The sequence below is a fragment of the Ooceraea biroi genome, chromosome 1, assembly GCF_003672135.1.
Source record: "Ooceraea biroi isolate clonal line C1 chromosome 1, Obir_v5.4, whole genome shotgun sequence".
In the NCBI taxonomy this organism is placed as follows: Eukaryota; Metazoa; Arthropoda; class Insecta; order Hymenoptera; family Formicidae; genus Ooceraea; species Ooceraea biroi.
This window is the reverse complement of record NC_039506.1, coordinates 1,627,511-1,648,476: the sequence shown is the minus strand read 5'-3', so window position 1 is coordinate 1,648,476 and position 20,966 is coordinate 1,627,511. Positions and strand designations below refer to the sequence as shown.

General features: G+C 38.3%; 2 protein-coding genes across 2 annotated transcripts; both read right to left on the bottom strand.

Moving 5' to 3' along the window:
• Window positions 1-31: 31 nt before the first annotated feature.
• On the bottom strand, window positions 32-18,306 carry LOC105280255 (flocculation protein FLO11). The gene is made up of 10 exons (XM_011340605.2): window positions 18,175-18,306; window positions 7,352-7,441; window positions 6,769-6,942; window positions 5,329-5,564; window positions 4,924-5,082; window positions 3,375-3,750; window positions 2,984-3,137; window positions 2,249-2,840; window positions 1,260-2,062; window positions 32-1,067 (listed from the first exon to the last, which is right to left on the bottom strand). Exons 2-10 carry the CDS (start codon window positions 7,392-7,394, stop codon window positions 713-715), a joined length of 2,892 nt encoding a protein of 963 aa, XP_011338907.1. The 5' UTR covers window positions 7,395-7,441; window positions 18,175-18,306; the 3' UTR covers window positions 32-712.
• Window positions 18,050-20,926, bottom strand: LOC105280254 (tRNA-splicing endonuclease subunit Sen2). The gene is made up of 6 exons (XM_011340604.2): window positions 20,839-20,926; window positions 20,282-20,456; window positions 20,049-20,208; window positions 19,270-19,956; window positions 19,015-19,175; window positions 18,050-18,946 (listed from the first exon to the last, which is right to left on the bottom strand). Exons 2-6 carry the CDS (start codon window positions 20,447-20,449, stop codon window positions 18,773-18,775), a joined length of 1,350 nt encoding a protein of 449 aa, XP_011338906.1. The 5' UTR covers window positions 20,450-20,456; window positions 20,839-20,926; the 3' UTR covers window positions 18,050-18,772.
• Between the last annotated feature and the right edge of the window lie 40 nt (window positions 20,927-20,966).

Here is a 20,966-nt window from a genome sequence, read left to right as displayed (position 1 = left end):
ATAAAAGAACAAAGAAATGTTCAATATTTTCCACATTCGCAGTATCTGGATTTATTATAATACAACAAAACTTTACGTTTCCGTGTTTATTTATTTACAAAATACGCAATATACATACAATACACGATATTATAGTCAATAATTTATTTACAATAATTCCCGATACCATTTGATTGCTATTATCGCCAAGGTTTTATCATAATAATTTGTCATTGCAGCTTTATAATTTTCTTTGCCTAAAATACAATTTTTCGGTTGCGTCTGTTTATGTTACACTTATGCTATTATACACATAGAACTATAATTAAGCGAAATTGCAAAATTGTTGCTTTATTGAAAAGTATTAAGTTTAAATATTATTTTTGTTTAAATCATAACTTACTAAATATTTAATTTTCACGATACGTTACGGCCAATGCAGATAAATATGGAGAATAACTTGTATTTATGTGAATGATATTATCTAAAGATCTCGAAACAGATTTAAAGATGTCTATTTTAATATCATATCACATAAATAAAAATGCATTAGGCTGTATCGTTCGCTTTTAGGACCATTGTACGCATTATTTATATTTAGTATATAAAAGAAACTACAATATCTTTATAAAAATTGAAATGAGACTCAAAGAAACGAGGAGTCTACCTGGCGATCGAGTGCAATCGAAGTGGATCGCGAAGGGTTCGGAGGGATCGAGGATCAGACGAAAGTCTAACCGACGAAGGGGAAGGGCGCATAGGGCACTGGAGCCGGATAATAGCCAGGATACGCTGCTACCGTCGGCTGCACCGGCACCGTGCTGGTAATGTAAGTGGTGAGCTCGGTGGGCACGACCCTCGTGGAGAAGAGGGTGGTGTAAGCGGTCTTGGCGCCGAAAGTGAGCTTTAGCACCCGTGATTCCGACACAGTGGCGAGGGTCTGAGTTATCAAGGGTGCGCTCGTCACTGTGAACTGTGGTTGCTGCGGGAACAACGGTAATTGCGGCACTTGCGGTACTTGTGGCACTTGTGGCACCTGTGGCTGCAGCACCGGACTCAGAGTGGACGTGCCGTATTCGTAAGAAGTCCTGAAACACAAATAAAATGTGTCAGAATATATGTAAATATCACATAAAATATACATTTATTATTTATTTTATATTTATTATTATTACATATAATAATAACTGAATATTTAATTTTACGTGTCCACGATATGTATCCGTTGTATGAAAAGTTTGCCGTTGCTAAAAGGATATCCGCGAGTACTGACAAAATACCTGGGTACGGTGCCGACCGGTCTGGTCAGAGTTGAATAAATGGTATTTCCTGCGTTCACCACGGGGATCACGTGCGACTCGTAGAGTGTCTCCAGGACAACTACCGGCCTGGAAGTGGTGACGACTTGGTGTTGCTGTTGACCAAAGTACTTCAACAATGCCAGCTGCTGAGCTTGTTCCGGAGTTAGTTGTTCAGCACTACTGCTGCTGCTGGCAACGTCGCTCTTGACTTTAGATGGCGACGCCGACCTGAAGATATCCAAGTCGGAGTCGTCATTGTTCGGCACTACTATTCTCTTAGGCACGTCCTCGTCGTCACGATCGTCAAAGTCGCCAAAGTCAAGCTCGAGGTGCAATTCGCTGCCAGCCTCGTCGAGCTTCGAATTGAACTCGTTTAACGTTTTGCTCGGGATAAACTGGTAGATCTCCATCGGTGGCAGAGTCTTCGTCGCCGTTACCATCCGGGCGATGTTGTATGTCTGCACCAAAGTTAATCGAGTGGTGCTGTTGCCATAGATCACTGGCAGCAGATGCGTCTTCAGCAACGTCTGCGTAGTCGAGAACGTCTCCGTCAGCGTTTCCAAAGGGGGTGTCGCTTGACCGGCCTCCAAAGAAATCGCCGGCAACGTCGCCACGGATGAGTCAAGCGGCAATGTCGAGTCATAAGCGGCTCCAGTGTTCGCCAGGATGTTTTCCGTCAGCGGCTCCGTGGGCGAGATCGAACTGCTCGGCTCGGCTGTCGCGAAAGTTTTTTTGATGGTGGAGGTCACTGTGATGAAGCGAGTGTTTCGCAGGCTTCCTACCTGAAAAAAAGAGAAAGGATTTGATTATTAAATCAACGAAGCGTTTATATGCAACTCTCTTTTAAGAATTTTAATTAGCGTTCAGTTTCTTTTTCTGTCATTGCGTTAATCACTACACTTATTTTCTATAGTTATATTTAAGCGTAAATTTCTTGTTAGTCTCAATAATTTTTGAAGAAGACTTGCCTGGAAAGAGTAGGGTGACTTGATGGTGGCGATTTCAAAGTACACGTTGTCAAGATCCGCCGCTGTGGAAATCTCAACGTTGAGTGTTTCTACCGGCAGGATTTGCTCTCCAGGATGCTGTTGATCTTGCTGCACGCTAACAGTGGCTATATCCTCACTCTCGCTAGGATCCAGCTCGTCTTCCGTCAAGGACAGCTCCTTTCTTTGAGCAACATTGACGACGCCTCCGGATGAACTCGATGCGCTAATCATCGTCATCGTTGTCGCCGTCGATTTATTTTGCTCGTCTGGGATTATTGCATGAGGCGACTCTGTCGTGCTCGCTTCGGTCGTCGACGTTCGCAAATCGTCCTCATCCACCTGCTTGCGAATTACGATTCTCGGTTTCGGAGTGGTCTTGTACGACCATCGACCTTGTGTACGCGGTAGCTTTACTTTAGGCACCGGAAGACTAATTGGCGTCGATGATTGTTGATCGTTCCTCGATTTTGTTTGCTTCGAAGACAAACCACTGCTGGATTGACTGCTCGGCCGAAAGCCGCCGCGACGACGAGTCGCCGGTGCTTCCGTGGTGGTCGTTGCAGGGCGATTCCTGAAAGAAGATTTTTAATTATAAGAATATTATAGGAAGACATTATAAGAAGATTAGAAACTCTCTTCTCATATCTCTTATCTTTTATATAAGAATGAAGTAGAGTTCAATGAAATTAGAATTACTTGTCACACATTATTTACTTGTAATTCGGCCGCGCCGTTGTGCCGCGGTTTTTTCCGGTTCTCGTCTGCTGCGGTTCGCTGTTGTCGTAATCATCGGCGATTTTGTTTCGGAATTTGGGCCTGGCCTGATTGTTCGAAGTTGAGTGCCTTCGCGTTGTTCGTACTGGAGTGCCTAATTTGAAAATTCAGCATTGAACAAATATCTTCGTATCTATAACTTTTTCACACAATACTATCAGGAGATACTTTGAAGTTTTATAATAAATAAATTTTATATAATTTTTCTTAAAAAATTTGTTATTATATTCATATATACCTATATGAATAATGAAAAAATTTAATATTTAAAAGAGTTTCTGTAAAATTTACTATAATAAAATTTATTGTATCGTGTAATTGGAATACTTACCGGAAGAACTGAAGAGGGCCTCTAGGGGTAGCGAGGATTCTTCTTGCTGTTGGTGGGTCGGAGTAGGCTCCAGCTGAGGCTTAAGTTTGCCATGTTGTGGACCAATAGTCTTCAGAATCCTATGAGTATTGGACGGCCGAATTTTGCCCTCGGCTGGCGCAACTGGCGCTGTTAGAATTCTCGAGGAACTTTGGAGCACTTGAGCATACTTGCCGTTGATGTAAGTGCCAATTACGCTGGTCTCGTGCACAGTAGTAAGACCGTCCTTCACGATGGTACCACCCAACATGGTCACCAGGCCAGTTGGGTTCTCCTTATCCCTCCGAGGAGTAGCACGTGGCTTATGAGCCTTTGATGAAGGTCGCAGATTGATCAGCTATTAAAAATAAAAATTGTTGAAGTTGAAGTTGAAGAAAGATAATCATAATGTAACAGTTAACATATAAAGTAAGATTAATTATAATGCGATTATCTTACAATCTCTAACCAATTTGTTAAAACTATGAACGTGAATACGTTTTAACATTGTTCTTTAATAGAAAACAGAAAAGAGGGAAATGTGGATAATAAATAACAAATCTAGTAAAATACTCAATTTTGATATTTTTCTGCAGGAATAATTGTGGATCTAAGAAACTCATTTCTCTAATTTTTTTCCGACGCAGTATCGTTAGAAAATATCCTCGGAAAAGTATCGCGTTTCATCAACTCCTTGGGTGAAACCGATTTATCGGTATAATCGGATCAGACTTTCACGCCGAACCCCTCCGCCGATGGCGGACGAATGGGGGGCGGGCAGCCGGGAAGGATAGGAGGCCTAGGAAATCGATTACGGCACGCGGAAAATTACGCAGACACTATTATTCCGTATAATTCCACGGCAATTTCGCGCGAGAGTATCGTGAAAGTCGCTTATAGATTGTGGTTGCGCAATTTAATGGCAAAAACCGAGAATGGTTTTCACACGACCTTCCCACCCCGCTGCTGGCCGGATAACCCATTTCTTCAGCGGGTGTTCAACTGAAACGCCACCGACGCCGACGCCGACGCGACGCGACGTTCCGCCGATCAACAGAACTCGTTCTAACACGCGGCATCGTTCGTTCGACGTCCGGTTTGGCGACAATTAGCGGAATCGAAACCAGATTCCGGATTTTCATAACCATGGCACTCGCTCACGCGCGAAGATCAATGTCGCTTTTATAAACTTGATATTTGAGTTTCCTGCTTCTGCGATCTGGCTTGGAAAATTAATCATAGATTTCGCGGGCGCGAGACTGCTTCTGTGCTCCCATATCATTAACTAGTAGAGAAAGCAGACTTGTTGACATCGATCCAATTTAGTTTTCCGATATTGTAAAAAAATACGGCAAAACACAATTAATTGTTAGGTAGGATAACCGTATGAAAAATGAGATTAAATTAAATAATATATTTCGAAGATTTTACACGTTATGCGACTTCAAGAGCGGGGAGTAACGACGCGATGTCTACTTTATTTTTACGATTTTCATTATATTTTTTATACTAATCTAGATTTTCTATCTACCTTATACGTCTCGTCGATCACTTCCGTTGGTTGCTTTGAGAGAAAATCATATTCCGGTTCGGCAAGATTGTTCTTTACACCTGGAGTCTCGTCTTTCCCACGTACTTGAACGATTGACGACAGTACGGGTGGCTTTGTCGTCGTCTGCTTACTTGGCTCCTGGAAAAATCGCATAAGATATATTTCTCCTCTTTGTACGTATATTTTTCAAGTAGTAATTTAATTTATATAATCTTACTAACTTACTAGATGAAAAGAAAACTCTGAAACCTCCTGAGAGATATTAAATTTCTTTTCTTTTTACAGGGAGGTACTCATAGAAATAAGAGATTAAACATATTTTAAGTAGAACCAATTTCGAAATTAGTCGGGAAACTGAGATTTAGCTGACATTAGATATTATACCTGGCTTTTGGTGGGTTTTGGCGCGACATTCTCAGACGGATTCACCACGTTCTGCTGGTGAACCACGGAATTCACGACGACCTTCGTACCCTTTATCTGCTTCTTTGTCTCGCCGTCCTGATGTTCGACCTTGTAAGTCTTGCTAGGCTGGATGTCGGGGACATTCTTCTTCTGTTGCTGCTCTGTTGGTTTCGTGTGAATCGCCGGCGTGGAGGTTTTCTTCTCGGTGTCTCCTTCTGAAAACAAACGACGCATTTGCATATCTGACGACTGGCGAAAAGAAATCATGGTTTCACAAAGTTGAGAAAACGAGAGTAAAAAAAAGCGCGTTTTGACGGCCAACACCGGTGCTGATGGCCAAATCTTGCCAAATTCTTTATCGTAGAGAAAGAATCCAAGATATATGTATGCAAAAGCTTTTTCCTCATTTGACTTCAATTATATTATATACGCCATCATTTTATTCAATTTTAATTAAAAATGTATCAGCACGTGTTGTTTGGTTTTATTTTAATTTCCTTTTATTCCTTTCATTCTTTTTATTTGATTTTTAGAAGCATAAGGAGATTTGATCTGGACTGTATTAATCATGAAGATAATAAAAGTGACGTTAATTATCCACTGTTGACAGATGTCGTAATCTTTATCGTAAATATCCTTTCTCTTCAGCGTCAACAGGATTCGTATCCTTCATTTAGAACGAGGAAACAAACAGGACCAAGTTTTTGTCGAGTAGGTAGTTTGAAAAGTCAAGGATGACTGTGAGATGACAAGAAATCATGACGAGTGAACAATGAACATGATCTGTAAGCGGAGTTGGCGATATGCTAAAGAGATTGGGACCCACGACGCCCCTCGCCAAGGCTCGCCTTGAATGTACGAACTCTTCAACTGCTTCAAGGTCCCGCTTGTAACTCGAAAGATCAGAACGAGCACGGCGTAACAAAAAGGTGTCGAGTGCGCTTAGAGAGTATTTCTGGCATTATTCACAACTCAAAAGTGCATGACACCTCATGGTTAGAAGATTGGCGAACCTTCTGCTGATTGCGACAGTCCACGCTATTTGTTTTTTAATACTTCGGAACATCATAGAAACTTTTTTTTACCCAACAATGATTGATGGTCGAGTGAGAGGTACATTTTATAGTGTGCAACTAAATCAACAATTGAATAATCTAAATAATAAATTATTGAAAAACCCATAATGAGTTGTATGTTTAAAAATCAAGTCAAGAAATTTAATAATATATATAATTGTAATTATTATTGTACCGATAGATATTTATTTTATCAAAAATTTGATTTAATAATACTTTACTTTTTGTTTTTATATTTATTATACACATAATGATATTAATGTACTTTAATAGATTTTATGAGCGAATTAGTCGGATATAGAATAATATAATTAATAAGTAAATTCTTTCTTAAGGTATTTACCTGGAGGTGCACTCTGAGGGTTGAAGACCATTACCGTATTGCCAATTGTTGTGGTAAAGTCCAGGAATCCGTAGACGGTTTGCGTGATGAAGTCATTATTCGTAGCTGCTGGGTTGATCGCCGCAGCTGCATCCACCGGATGGCTTTCGTAAACTTGCGCGGCGGATGCTGCAACTATATAAAATCGTAAGTAAATTTGTAATTTTTCATATTTACCCTATTTTTCTAATCTTTTTTCAAATAATTAATTCTATGGGAAGTAAAATATTATACAGTTGCAAGTATAAAATATATTATGAACATATATAAAAATATATTAACACACACATTGATTAATTCTTTTTCGAGTTAATTAGATTAAATTAATCAGATTAATCAGAAAAAAATTGTACTCAATTATTTAATTACGTTAAAACGTTAATGGAATTAAATCAATAAGTATTGATAAAAATATTATATTTTTTGACTCATAAAGTTTGCTTGCGGCGTAGTTGACGGAAGATTTCTGGTCACAGCAAACCTTGGACGAAGGGGTTTTTATTAAAAATTCTGCATTTATTAGCAATGACGTCATTTTACTCACCGTACACTAAAACCGCGGCAAACACGAAGTATCTCGATGTCATTGCGCTCAGTCTGATCTCATCCTACGTGGACGCACGAATCTCAGAATCTGAAGGAGTAAATAAGATAAAAAAGATTTAAAAAATTAGTTTTCTTCATATTCCGTAATGCGGATCTGACATAACGCTTAATTTACATGATGATTACTTTCTCTCTTTCTCAAAACATTACTTGGCATTATAAAAAATTAAGTATTTGATAACAAAATAAATAATTAAAAATAAAAAAATATAAGTAAAATACAACAGAAATTATTAAAAAATATTTCGTTCAACATCTTAATGATCAACGTGCAACAATTTGGACGTACATGCGTATATACGACTGTTATATTTATTATATAATGCAACAGATTCTTTTCTACATGCGTGAGAGAATTGGGCAGAGATTTCCAGTCGATTACGCAATTATTACGCAGTTGCATGCGCAGCCTGCTACTTATAGCCATCTTCCCAAAGGAATGAAAATCGCACTTTACATCAGCCACGCATATATCGTGTTGTTTTGTAAAATACCGTTACTTTTCTCTCTTTCTAACAATTATAACGGTTATGTAAAAATTCTGCCTCATTGAAGGTAACGTCTCGGGGATTATCCCGCACGCGCGCGTGCTCGTCTTCTTACGGGAATTGCTAATTATCAATTTCCTACGCGAAAGATTGTCCTCGCATTTACATAGTTACATCTTTATCGCTGCAAGGGAAATATTTCTCCAATAGAAGCATCGACGTTTCGTGCGGATCCGGATTTAATATTAATAATATCTGACATGATAATGATAATGATATTTGCATTGCATAACTCTGCACCTGGGAACTTTCTTCAGGAATTTTCCGCACTGAAAGAATCTGTAAGAGATCTCTCTGTAATCGTTTCCTAAATATTACAAATTTTCACTTTTGCTTCTACGGAATTTGATGACCGGATCTTGATTGTATACGTTTCTCGCTTTAATGAAAAAGACATAATTTTAATGATTTCCCAGTACTTGATTGATACTTTCACATTTCTTAATTCGTTGATTTTTTCGTTAATGTTTTTGTGGATGATAAGGAGACGAAAGACATACTGTTATACTGCCGATCGTGTTTGGTTCACTACAATTGACGCCGACGAGCGAGCGAGCGGAGTAAAAAGAGCGATTCGATTTCGCGATTGCGTGAGGCAATCAAGTGTCGCAAGTACAAATTTCCTTCTCGGCCGATCGCTATCTGCCCGAGCATGAGCATTGTGAGGCATGAGCTCGCTCGGGGAACATCCTGTGTGAGGTAAACGCAAGAGCAACAGCTTAGCACAACCACGGCGCGTAGGGAACGCGGTAACGCCGCGTGGCCCGACGAAATTCTTGCGTAACGCGCAATCCATTGCCGGTTGCCAGTAATCGTCTAGTCCGAAACAATAGTAAAAGCCGCCTCCAAATCAGGAGGCACGACTGGAATCTGTAATTTCGGATCGACTCGAAGCCGCCAGTAGTACGTGGTGCCACAGCGCGTGCCGTTACCACTGCCGATCGATCGCCGATTCGCCGGACGTCCCTTCAATTATAACTTCCTCGGACAATTCGAAGATAATTTTCTACTAGCAAAGGTGTCAAGGACGTGGATATTATATTTTTCACACCTTGCTAATTTCGCACACGCATTAAGTTTCTTACGTTGATGATTATAAATCTTGAATTGAAAGTTGCACGGAATTAATTGAAGAATACAATTTGGTAGTTAATTCTATCGCTAGGATTACTTTTAATCCTTTTAATAATTTATTTATTAAAAGTGCAGTTACTTTGACTGCTTACATCCATCGTGGAAGTAAAAGTGAAGCGCGTTGGTTTCAACGGAAATTCACGCGGTTCAAAAGCGAGGGATCTTTCGATTTTCCCGGAGATGCAGAATAGCAATCGGAGGAATCGGAGTATCAAGATGGTAACATACAGCATCGCGGAATCTGAACTCGCTCCTTTCACCTGTATTCTCTCACGACCGTATCGCATAATGGCTGCGCGAGCTCTAGCTGAAAAGCACGAGCGCAATGCTTCCATCCGCGGGGTGCTTCTAATGATAGAGTACACGGTAAATTATCGCGGGATGAATATGGGCTCGTGGATTATTGCAAGCTGTCAAACGGATCGGGCAGATTGATCTCTTGCTGGGGGGCTGCTCGATATTAAGCCATCGCAATCGTCGGTGTTTGCTCTACTTGCGATCGTTGCCTTGCCTTCTTCGTCATTTAATACAATTCACTTTAACACGTAATAATCTGAGTTTATCTCGTGTGTCTCTGTAACGCGTATAATAATTTATGAAATTTGTAATTTAATACACGGGATTACATGCGTGAGTGTAATGTTGTTAATCCGCTTATTAAACAAAAGACGAGACAATGCAACCAAAAATGTCGCCACGAGAATTCAAGGTGTACGAGGTAATGATGACAAGTCACTTCTCGACTCGCGAAGGAGTCGAAGGTAAAAAGGAGTGGCCCTACTCGTTCATTCTACTCATATATACGCACACGTGCGCGGAATGTAATGACCTGAAAAAATGTTATGCTGCAATGCGCATAAATCTCGGTCGAGCAATTCAGTGAACCCTTTCCCGCGCTCGCGATTCTTTTTTTATGATCGAGATATGTTTTCTTGCGGAAAGATCGAAGAAATGTGCGCGTGACCATCATCGACGCGCAAGATTCTTAGCGTATGATACACGTTTAAAAATAATCTAACAGCTGAACAAGTTATCTTCTCTTTTTATAGTTGTTATAGTTGGTCAAAAATTAAGAAAATTCCATATAAATAACAAATCCTTTAAAATAGGTTTGAAACAAGAGATCTGGCAATCTTCGACAAGAGAACGGTAATGCATTTTACGTTTTTCGTGCTTTCGGATCGCCGTAAACGCGAATGGGTGTCAAAGTTTCTTTTGATGAGAATTAACGACCGATCCGGTCGGAATGGCGCATTAGTGGTAAGTTTCGTGGTCAAGAGTAATGATCGAGGCAAAGGTTCCGAAATATGCTAAAAACCGGTCATCAACGACGAGAACGGTATACCCCGGTCGATCTCCCAAGATCACGGTCAGTTCGAGACCGGGTCCCGGATACACCAACTACCTACGCATTCCTACAGTTCCATTTTTGACTCAACGTCAGTTTTCTTCACATGGATGCGAACTGCAGCCGATATGCTCGACGCAGTTTCGTCTTTCTGCAACGGACCTCGTTCCTGCGAGGCTTAATAACAATTAATATTAAGTATAACAAAAAGCTTGTTTTGTCAGTTTTTCCTAAGCAATCAACATTCTTCAAAATTAATTGTAAGGGTTTTAATATGATTGATTGCGATTAGTATCTCTTCTTCGATAAATCAATTAATTATTTATGTGTTAACAATTTCTTAAATATATAAAAATATAAGTAGAGTCAAATCTAGCGCGAAACGTACGATCACGGATTGTCACAGATTTCACAATCGAGAGAGTGAGAATTCGCTGGCAATATGTCATTCCAACACCTGCTTGTTCGCAACACAGAAAGTATTCGCTTCGCTTTCGAACGCTTCTTCTCATTCGTACGCAGACGTATGCTAATCAATTTTCATTCAATCGTTTCCTCCGTTGGCGTTGGGAACAAGTGCCGGTGTCACTGAACGATAATATCAAAAGCGGCTTGGGAGAACACTACCGGGCTCGAAAACGCAGTAAATCACAGGAAACCACTCAGCATAAGCATATTCCGTCGCTTCGACGACAGAACGGATTGTCAGAGATCGTGCGAGATCATGTCCGCATATTTGACCGTTTGAAGAACCGTCGTGGTGGCCATGAACTTTCCTATAGGTGCGACTTACAAGGCACGATAGTACGGTTCGATCTCAAGCCTCAGACAGTTTGTGTTAGAAGCTGAGATAAAGCGAAAACTTAAAGGAATAGTTTAAAGCTGAATCTACATATACTTCTTGTTGTAATTAAGAGCGAGGACCACACACACACAGAGCGATTGTCTTGAAATTCGTGCATCGTTAAAAAGGACATGCTTCCATTGTTGCGATTGTTAGACCCACACGAACGGTAATTTTAATGCGAATTTACGCATTTGTTTGACGCAAGCACGATGCAATCCACTTGTGCACGCGTCTGCAAAAGGTGACGCGATTCTAGGCAAGCCTAGCCGCGCACAATCTCGCGATTTTACGTGAATACTCTGAGAATAGTTGGGAAAGCACTTTCCCATGTGTGCAGCGCTTCTTCTTTTTCTTCTGCATCATTGCGCTTGCTGGAAAAGGTTAATCCGAGAGAATTCTCGCGTTGTCTTGAACGAACGGGCCAAGAACAAACGCCGCCGTTATTATTCTCCTCATTATTCCCTTGAAATATTGCTCGGTTTCCCTGTCACGTAACGTTTCCGCATTATGCTCCTTTGTCAGCTGCTGAAGAGCGAATTTTCTTTTGTTTTAGTTGTCAGATTATTCCAGAAATAAATCATCTTTGTCTCTGTTAATTAGAATTAATTAGAATTAATTAGAATTAAATAAAGACGAAGTTTCATCTTGCCGATTCACATTCTGGGGAATAGCGGGCATCGACCCTAACTCCTGCGCTTTCCTGGAAGGATCACGGTCGTTCGTGAGGTTACACTGGTCTTGTTACAAGAAATTTTTCGTCTTCGTTCCGAGGACAGTTATTTTTAATTGGACACCCTGCACTGCACGGCCTTCCGGCTGGTTCCAACCGGGCGACAAAGGAATCCGGGCTCTCCCCAAAGATCTCTGATTTTCTTCTCCGACAACTAAGTTAATCATCTATTAATCTATTCATCGCAATTCGCCTCCTACGTGTTCTTCAAGTCAGAGGGTAAAATAAGGATGAAATATATATTTATTATAACCATGATTGAATTGATTATTTCCGCTGACAGAAATCGTAAATCATTAAGGAATAATCATTTAAAATAATTGTACCAAAATTTAAAAATTGCTTCAATAAAAAAATGTAAAAAATAATTTATATTTTAAGCATTAGTAGATTATGATGTATGTTATTATATGAAACATAATATTATAAAATTGATATTATAACTCAAAGTAAAATCGCATCAATATTTGTGACAGATTAATTAATCTATTCTGATCTATAATGATAATAGCACTGTCGTAGATTTTTATACTTTCTTGCCTTTAAAGTTCGTCTAATTGTTCAGTATTCCCTTAGGAAATTGCCAAGCTTACCGCAAAACCGCGTCAGATTGAATTCCGTCATTAAACTATCGTGCTTGCGAAACTTGCAATCGAGAAGGAGAACGCGCGAGGCTACGCGCTGGTTTCATATTAACTCTCCCATGTAAAATGGAGACGGGTTTATTTTCGCGGATGACAAAGTGCTTAAATGCATCCTTGGAACACGTTTTTATATCTCTGATTTCGGTTATCGTTTAGTTTCTGGCAACAAAAGAAATATGGTGGAAAATCTGGTGAGTTATTTATATAATAATTTGATAAAATTTATATAAATTTGATTTGAAAAATGATATCTCTTTTGATTATCTAAGAAATTTGATGTCAACGTTGTGTATACTGAGGTGAAATATATAAGTACAAGCAAAGATTGAAATACATTTAATTGGTAAAACGTACCAATTCAAGAAAAGTGGTCGACAGGAACGTGATTATAATTAATTACAACTTTCCAATTATCTATATTTATCGATATTATTTATCTTCACAATTAAGTCTCGAATCAGAATTCTATTCAATGCAGATCGGAATTTTAATTGAAGAATATGACCCTGACGTATCGATTTGCATGCGTGAAGCTTAATTTACTGGCGTCAACGACGAGGGCAGTTTGTATAACGATATAATCGTTTGCCACGAGAAAAACCACTCGAGTATCGCGAGATGCCAGAGCGATTTAGTAAGAGGGTGTATAAATTTTCCTGCCGCTTATGGCAGGCAGGCCAGGCAGCGTTGCTGGTTATTTCCTAATTGCTTCCTGATCTCGCGGCACAGCGGCCGATCGACCCAGATTCCTTTTTCTTGCCGCGGATCTAACGCAAATCCGCGACCGTTATCGCAAGACGAACGATAAGTCGGAAGCGGAAGCCCGCGATTTCACTCGGAAGCCCTCCGTAACATTCCACGGGCTTATTTTACTTTCCATCAGCGCAAGTGCAATACGTAACACTACGCATACGCATATAAAATGCGCTTTGCACGCTCCCGTTCCCACGAGACCATCGCACTGGAAACGCGTTCGCCGCAATCCACTAATCACGCTTACGGTAACAATTAACCGTCCGAGTTTCGTTTGAAATGAGAAAATACGTGCATTATGGATCCAGAAGTATGGATTGTGAAATTGTCTGTTCCATTGAATATTAAGCTCGATTGCAGAGATTACGGTGGGAACGAGATGTTATGAGGAGATTACAAATTATAAAATTATCGGATTACATACAAATCAAAATGGAATTGTAGATTTCTACGTTTGTAAAGATCACAACAGAGTTAGACGATGTATTCTGAAATAAAATCGAATTATGAGATCACAAATTCGTAGAATTGCTGAAGAAAATATTACAGAAATTCACTGATTATGTACTCGCGCGTCGAACATTGTACCGAGGGAAAAAGTGGTATCGTAAGATTTCCGATCGGCGGCAAGCTCTCACTTCTACGTGAGACTGGTGTCGATCGAATCTAATTATTGAATTTATCCACTTTAATTAAAAAAGTATGCAGTATTCAGGGCCAGCGAAATTGCGAAAGCCTCTTCGCTCTATAATTATGCCCTTCGCGCTAATCCCACAGTGGATTATCACGGTTACGTCAAATACGGGTTGTGACCATTACGGCCAAAAACATTTCGTGTTTCTGTTAAACGCTTTTTATGTTAAAAACGCAACATACCTATATAAATATATATATATATATTGTATATAAACATTTATATATGGACAACATGTTGCTCCTTTGGTGAAAGAACGTCACAACTCAAAAATTCCCGATTTTGTGTTAGTAATGCAGAGATACTATATTTGTTGTATATTTTCATATGAAAGAACGTCATAAATGTAGGTACAAAAAAATCCGCCAGATTAAGCAATTCCTTAAGTCTGAACCAATCTATGTAGGTACATACATGCCGGAACGATACGTGTCGCTGATACGAACCGCAAAAAAGATTGGTACACCCTACATCGTGAAGGAGTTATCATACAGTTTTCAGTAAAAAAAAATCTGCTTCAATTTTGTTTCATTCGTTATCTTAAAATTTACTTAAAAAGAAATTTTCCTACTGCTCTCCTGAAAAACTTGTGTTTTTGAGTTGTGACGTTCTTCCACCAAAGGAGCGATATATAATTTAATAAATCGTCATTGTGTTAATTGAACTTTATCAAATTTATAATCAATTAATCCAAATGTTAAAATAACATATTTTATATGTAATGGTAAGAATTTCACTCTACAACAGTCACCATATATTAAATCAATTTTTGCCAAACATTAGCGCGACGATGACATAAGGTGCAGTGCGATATTGTGCGAATCGTACAATAACATTTATCTTAAATAAAATTTAACATTCTAAATATTCATTTTACATAAAATTTGCTTTCAAACATTGTAATTTTCCTACTAATTTTATGTTAAATTATCTGCATAATATTGATGTTATTAGACACATATTGGCTTATTATATTAAATTAACAAAAAATTGAGCGACTCGTTTGAGTTGAAATATGTTGAATTTGTCGTAGGTTGTAGATCGCGGTAAACCGTGTGCGTGCAAACGGGAGCAGTGAACGTGCTTTCGCACGCACGCTGTCACGCGTGGACCACATAAAATCACGAGTGGACGACAAGCGGCTGCACGTGTCAGATCAGAAGGTATCCGCGCGAACTAGGCCCCGTCGCACGTGACCAGAGACCTCGCTTAGAAAGCAAACTTAGGAATGCCCATTTAGCAATCGTTCTCCTCGCTGGCCCCGAATGGAAACGCCGCCGTGATCGGATAAATGCGAGCTGAGAGAGAACGAAGCCGCGGGATCAACTACGGCTATGTTGTGACGGTCGTGCGAGATGTTTTATATTTTGAATTCTTATTACAGATGCAGTTATTATAGATATGTGCGAAAGCGAATAATAAGTTATCGTTACTCGTTCTACTACGTAGAAATTAAAGTAATAAATTAGAGTAACTTTGTTGCAATAATAATAATTGTATATTGCTTGAAAATCAACAATAGAGGGTTCAAAAGATTTAGTATTCGATGAACTGTTTAAATAGTATTCATGATATATATCGAGTTATCATTGAATATTTTATTAATTGAATTTTCGGAGTAAACTTCAGCGAAAGTTGTTCCCTCGAGAGATGCTAATCGAGATATCTTTTTCGTACAATGACTCGCGTTTTTTCGAGCATGGCCCGTATATCAGGTGTATCGAGCACGTAATGTAACGCAATGTAAGCGATATCCCAATTACAAATAACAGGACACAAGCGGGGATGCCGTAAGGAACGTATAGACGGTACAAACAGTTATACACTTTCACTTGAATCTCGTTTAGCTTTACGGCTAAGATATACAGGGTGTTCATGGTCCCCCGTCGAGGTCATATCTCGATGGTGCTCGCGAAAAGTTATACATAGAAAACTACAAAAGATCAAGATACTAATCGTAATTATTGATATTTTATAATAACCAATGAATGGCGCGAATGAATAAAAATTTATTCAACATTTGTTAATTACTTTTGATTACTAACTTGCTGAAAAATTACCAAACATATTATTTGATCCAGTCGAATGAACAAACATGTATGTAATTTTATATATATATATATATATATATATAAAATGTTATAAAAATATTATTATATAAATATTATTAAATTTTCCAATGTTCGATTAGCTAATGTATAACTTTAGTTCTTTTCACATCTCAATTAGTTAATTTGTCTTGAATGTTCAGTAATTAAAGATTAATGGCAATTAAAGATTGAGAGTGACTCGCTCAAAATTTTGCTTCGGGTCATTTTGTTGGCGGCAAGTTTGTTCATTGCTATGCACATCGCCGCCTCGGATGCAACTGAATTCCCAGGCATATCGTGAGACGAGGATGACATTCACTTGTCCATTTACGGCGCGCACGATCGTTCATAAATGATATTTCTGTAATGTACGCGTGCCTCGCACAATATTCACGCTGCCGCAATTTTAATTGACAATCTAAATAAACATATTTTTTAAATTATACGTTCAAGAATATAATTTTTACATTATATAATATAACAAATACAATTTTGATAAAGAATCTCTGTATCGAAGGTATTACACTTTTCCCAATTTCGAGAGTAAGAAAAGTCACAAGTTATAAAGTGGAAAACTTATCTAATAATTATTGCGATTATAAAATTAATAAATATCAAACTGAATTAAAAATATTATACAAAGGAAAACATAAAAAAAAGTTTTGAATATTTATAAGTAAGAGATTAAATACAATACTGCTAAATTATTTTTTCAATAATTTGAGAGAATTAAGTCTAAAGTGAAAAAAGTTAATTCCCTTGTGTTTTTCAAGAAGTAGATTAAAATCGCTGTCGCATTAAAGTCCCCAATTTCTTTTGGTATCGAAAGTTAATCGAATGACAGGAAGAAACGAGATTCAGTATCCTTCCTGTTTCTAGCTGGATTAAGATGGAAGATTGCGTCGCATCATCTCTCTTCCTACAAATTAAGCGCACGAATACTCTCTCGCGAAGTCGCGCTTTCTCTCGTATTCAGCCTACATGAAAGTGACACGATTACTCATTGGTTGCTCCAATCGCACGTTTGTTTGTTCTCAAACAATCTCTTACAAATCAGAAGACGTATTGGTAGAATAAAGTGGATAGGAAAATCAATGGGTATTTGCGTAATCCAATAAAAATTCCTAGATTGATAATATGTTACTACATAGATTATCGATAAATAATACTATATCAATTAATTTCAACATGAATTGATTATTTTTTTACTAGTTCGAAAATGATAGAAAATTATAGAAATAACTTTAGATAAATCGTTGAATTTTCACTTATTTTAATCATATAATGCTTTTCCGGAAATCTTTTCGACCTTTAGATTTTTCAAATAATACGAAAGAAAATTAACGATTTTTCTCATGATTTTTCTATGAAATCGGTTTACCATCCTAAATTGAAAGGTAATAATTTTCACGCCATTTGTCTATGTTGTAATCATGCAGTTTTTGTTCAATAATAAGATTTCATTGAATAAATATTATACAAATTACAGTAGAGAAAAATTCATTTCAAACCAAAGAAATTCTGTTGTTTTAAGAAGAATTTTCTAAGAAGAATTAAATGTGAATAAAACATAAACATACACATCATTTTTTTATCTTGCATCACAAATAATACAAATAATATAATATTAAAGATATTTTATGTATATGCTAGGTCTACCATAAAATTGTATCCAAATTCGAAACTTAAAAATTAAATTTAAAATTCATCTCTGAGATTCTCTATTTCTTTTTAGATATTGATTTTGACAGATAGACGAGATATTGTGTGTGTGAAAAAGACAGTAGGAATATTTTTATTCATTTTTATAAATTTTAACTAAGTTTTCTAATTAAAATAAATTCGGTGTTATAAAAATCGAGTATTGTTATTTGTTTTGCAAGTTGATCACATAAATTTCGGATGACACAAGCACCTACACTTATTTGATAACGTGACGCAAGGTTGATAGGGGAGAAATATCTTTTACATACCGAATCGCGCGGACGTTATCCCCCGGCTCGGGCTTGAAGGATGCTCAACTCGCTGACGACTCGCAATGCACGGCGCTCGACATGCCAGCTCTCAGCTCGTCTCGGACTGACTGCACGGGCCCTGGGATGACGTGCTGCGGGCCCTCGCGCGATCCGCCTTGCGATCGCAACTTGCTTTCACTTTGCGAGTACCGCAAGCGGTACCGCCGCGCGAATCGCCGATCACTGATAAAGACACGATTCGATCCGACTTAATGCGCGCCGCTACTCGCGCGGAGTAGCTTGGACACTTTGCGCAAATTGTGTTTCCTGTGAGCTGTATATATATCACTAATATTGTCATTACACGCATATATTTAATTTTAGATTGTAATAAACTTCGCAGTATTTAATACAGTCACAGTTTAAAAAAAGATATATCGTATTGGTGAATTGCACGAATCGCCTTATTATATAAATACATTTTTAATAAAAAGATTATATATATATATATATATATATATAGGCGCATTATGGTAAAACGTTATGATAAAACAATGATCGTATAAAATAAATTAAAGCATTATCGTTGTAAAAAGATTTGTAAAAATAAAACTTTTTAGAAGGAATCGTCATCTTCCTCTTCAGTCGGAACATCTTCCCGGTGTTGTTTCGGATTCCATCGTCGCCAGAGCAATTCTCTTACTGTGAACTCGGAGAGTATCTCGGGGTTAGTCGCGCCGACATCCCGAGACACTGAAGATGGCCATAAAACTTGCGCGAAAAGTATTTCCTGATAGCACAAAAGCAATATGTATTTTATCCACATCAGAAAAATTCTTATATTATAAATACATTTACCTTAGCAGCGGTTTCGGAAAGCCTTTCTAGTCCGAACAAACTGTCCCACGTCATGGATCGCGACGACATGGTAGAATCTATGACTAAAGAATCTGCGTCTGCTACTTCAACTATGACGATGTAAGAAGCGTGATAAAAGGGCGGCCCGTCTTTGTAGAGCACTGAAAAATAACACCGATTCGAAAGACAGCAACGATATAAATTCGGCAAGCAATCCGAAAAAACAAACAAACTCGAAAAGCAATAAATACTAACGAAAGTCGCCACCATATTTCAGGCCAGGCTTTACCACCCAGCCTTTGCTCCTATAATAATGGTAGACTACGTATTTTTGTAAAAAGTCCGGCCTCTCTTTGCAAAAGTACAACCACGCGCTGTTGATGTCCAGTAGGCTGCCATCGAAGTGGACGATCTGCAAGCAGCCGAGACCGAACAGCAGGAAGAAAGTCTCCTCGAAAGTGAGGTGTAGAGCTTCCCGGATGGGGAAACCCTCATTTTCGATCTTTGGCTTGATGTTCTTCAGATAGTTCTCGGTGTCCGAGTCGCTGTCCGGTAGGACTAACAATTTACCATGCGGATCATCATCCTCGTTCAGGCGATCGTTCTTGAAGTCGTAATAGTCGAATTCGCAAAGTTCCTCCTTGTCCTTTTGCTCCTCCGAGAAGTTCTGATCATCCTGAGTTTTCGGAGAGCCCTTGGTGCTGTTACGTTTCTGTTCGGAGTCTTTATTAACAATGACGCACACGTCATCCTCCTCCGCGGAATCGAGAACGACCTCGTCGATCTCCTTTATCGCAGCTTCATCTCTTTGCTTGCTCCCACTTTCGATGGGGTTCGGTAAAATCTCGATGATATCGCCAACGCTCTCTTTTCTGTTACCTGATACATTTCCTTCCCCGTATTGACTCGCTTTACCTTCTGCAATTATATCGCAGATCTCCACTGCGTTTCAATCATACTCTTTAGTCACGTGTAATATATGGTTTTGCTTTTATATTTCATATTTTACATATTGCAAAGTGTTCATTTTGTACCTTCGAAATTGGATCTAGAGGCAGAATTCAATTCTTTCACTTCTCTCAGCCATTCCTGCCTATGACGCCATTGTCTGTTTCGGACAACTGGAGGTGCACCATACCTCGCTTTGCCAAAAGAAGGATAACTGCGTGATAGCGATCCTTTACCAAAAAATCCCTGGTAATAGATATATTTATTATTCCTAGTTTTCTGTAGAAAATTTATTTCATATATAAAAATTTGCTCTTACCATAGAATGTACTGCATGGATTTCATCAGGTTCAATTATGCACGAGCCCAGATCTGTGAGGTGAGCGGTATAAACTGGCCATTCTTCAGTTTCGTTCAGTGGAATGGGAAATGGTGACTGCAGTTTCAATTTTACTCTTTTCTTTTTCCTTGGTTCTCGCAAATTCATCTTTCAACTTTGTTTGAGTAAAAATATAAGATTCTTTTAGTGGCATGTACTTGTTATAACGTATTGAAATATTTTGTGAGGCATCTAGGATTTACTTTTGCGATCAATAAGTATGTAGTACATATGTTATAATGTAAAAAAATATGCTAAAGAAATTTATTGTTTCGATCTAGCAAAATAAATAAAGAGGCATTGTAGTGCTAAATAATTTCTACCATGCGATAAGAGAAATTTAACTTAACCTATAGGTAGAAAACATTTCATTATTCCGCATTGAAGAATTTAACAATTGTACACATACTTTAGAAATTATACATTATAGAGTAAATAAAATATAAATTTCAATACAGAATATTTTTCTATTAATTACCGATTGTTAAAAAGATTACCTTATGGAGTGACAGTCGATACGTGTATACATTCAGTCATTTCAGATTAGGTTAGATATTTGAAATATACCGTGGTAGTGGTATGTTCATACGTAAGTGTTGCTGTTTATAACAAGAATTATAACAGA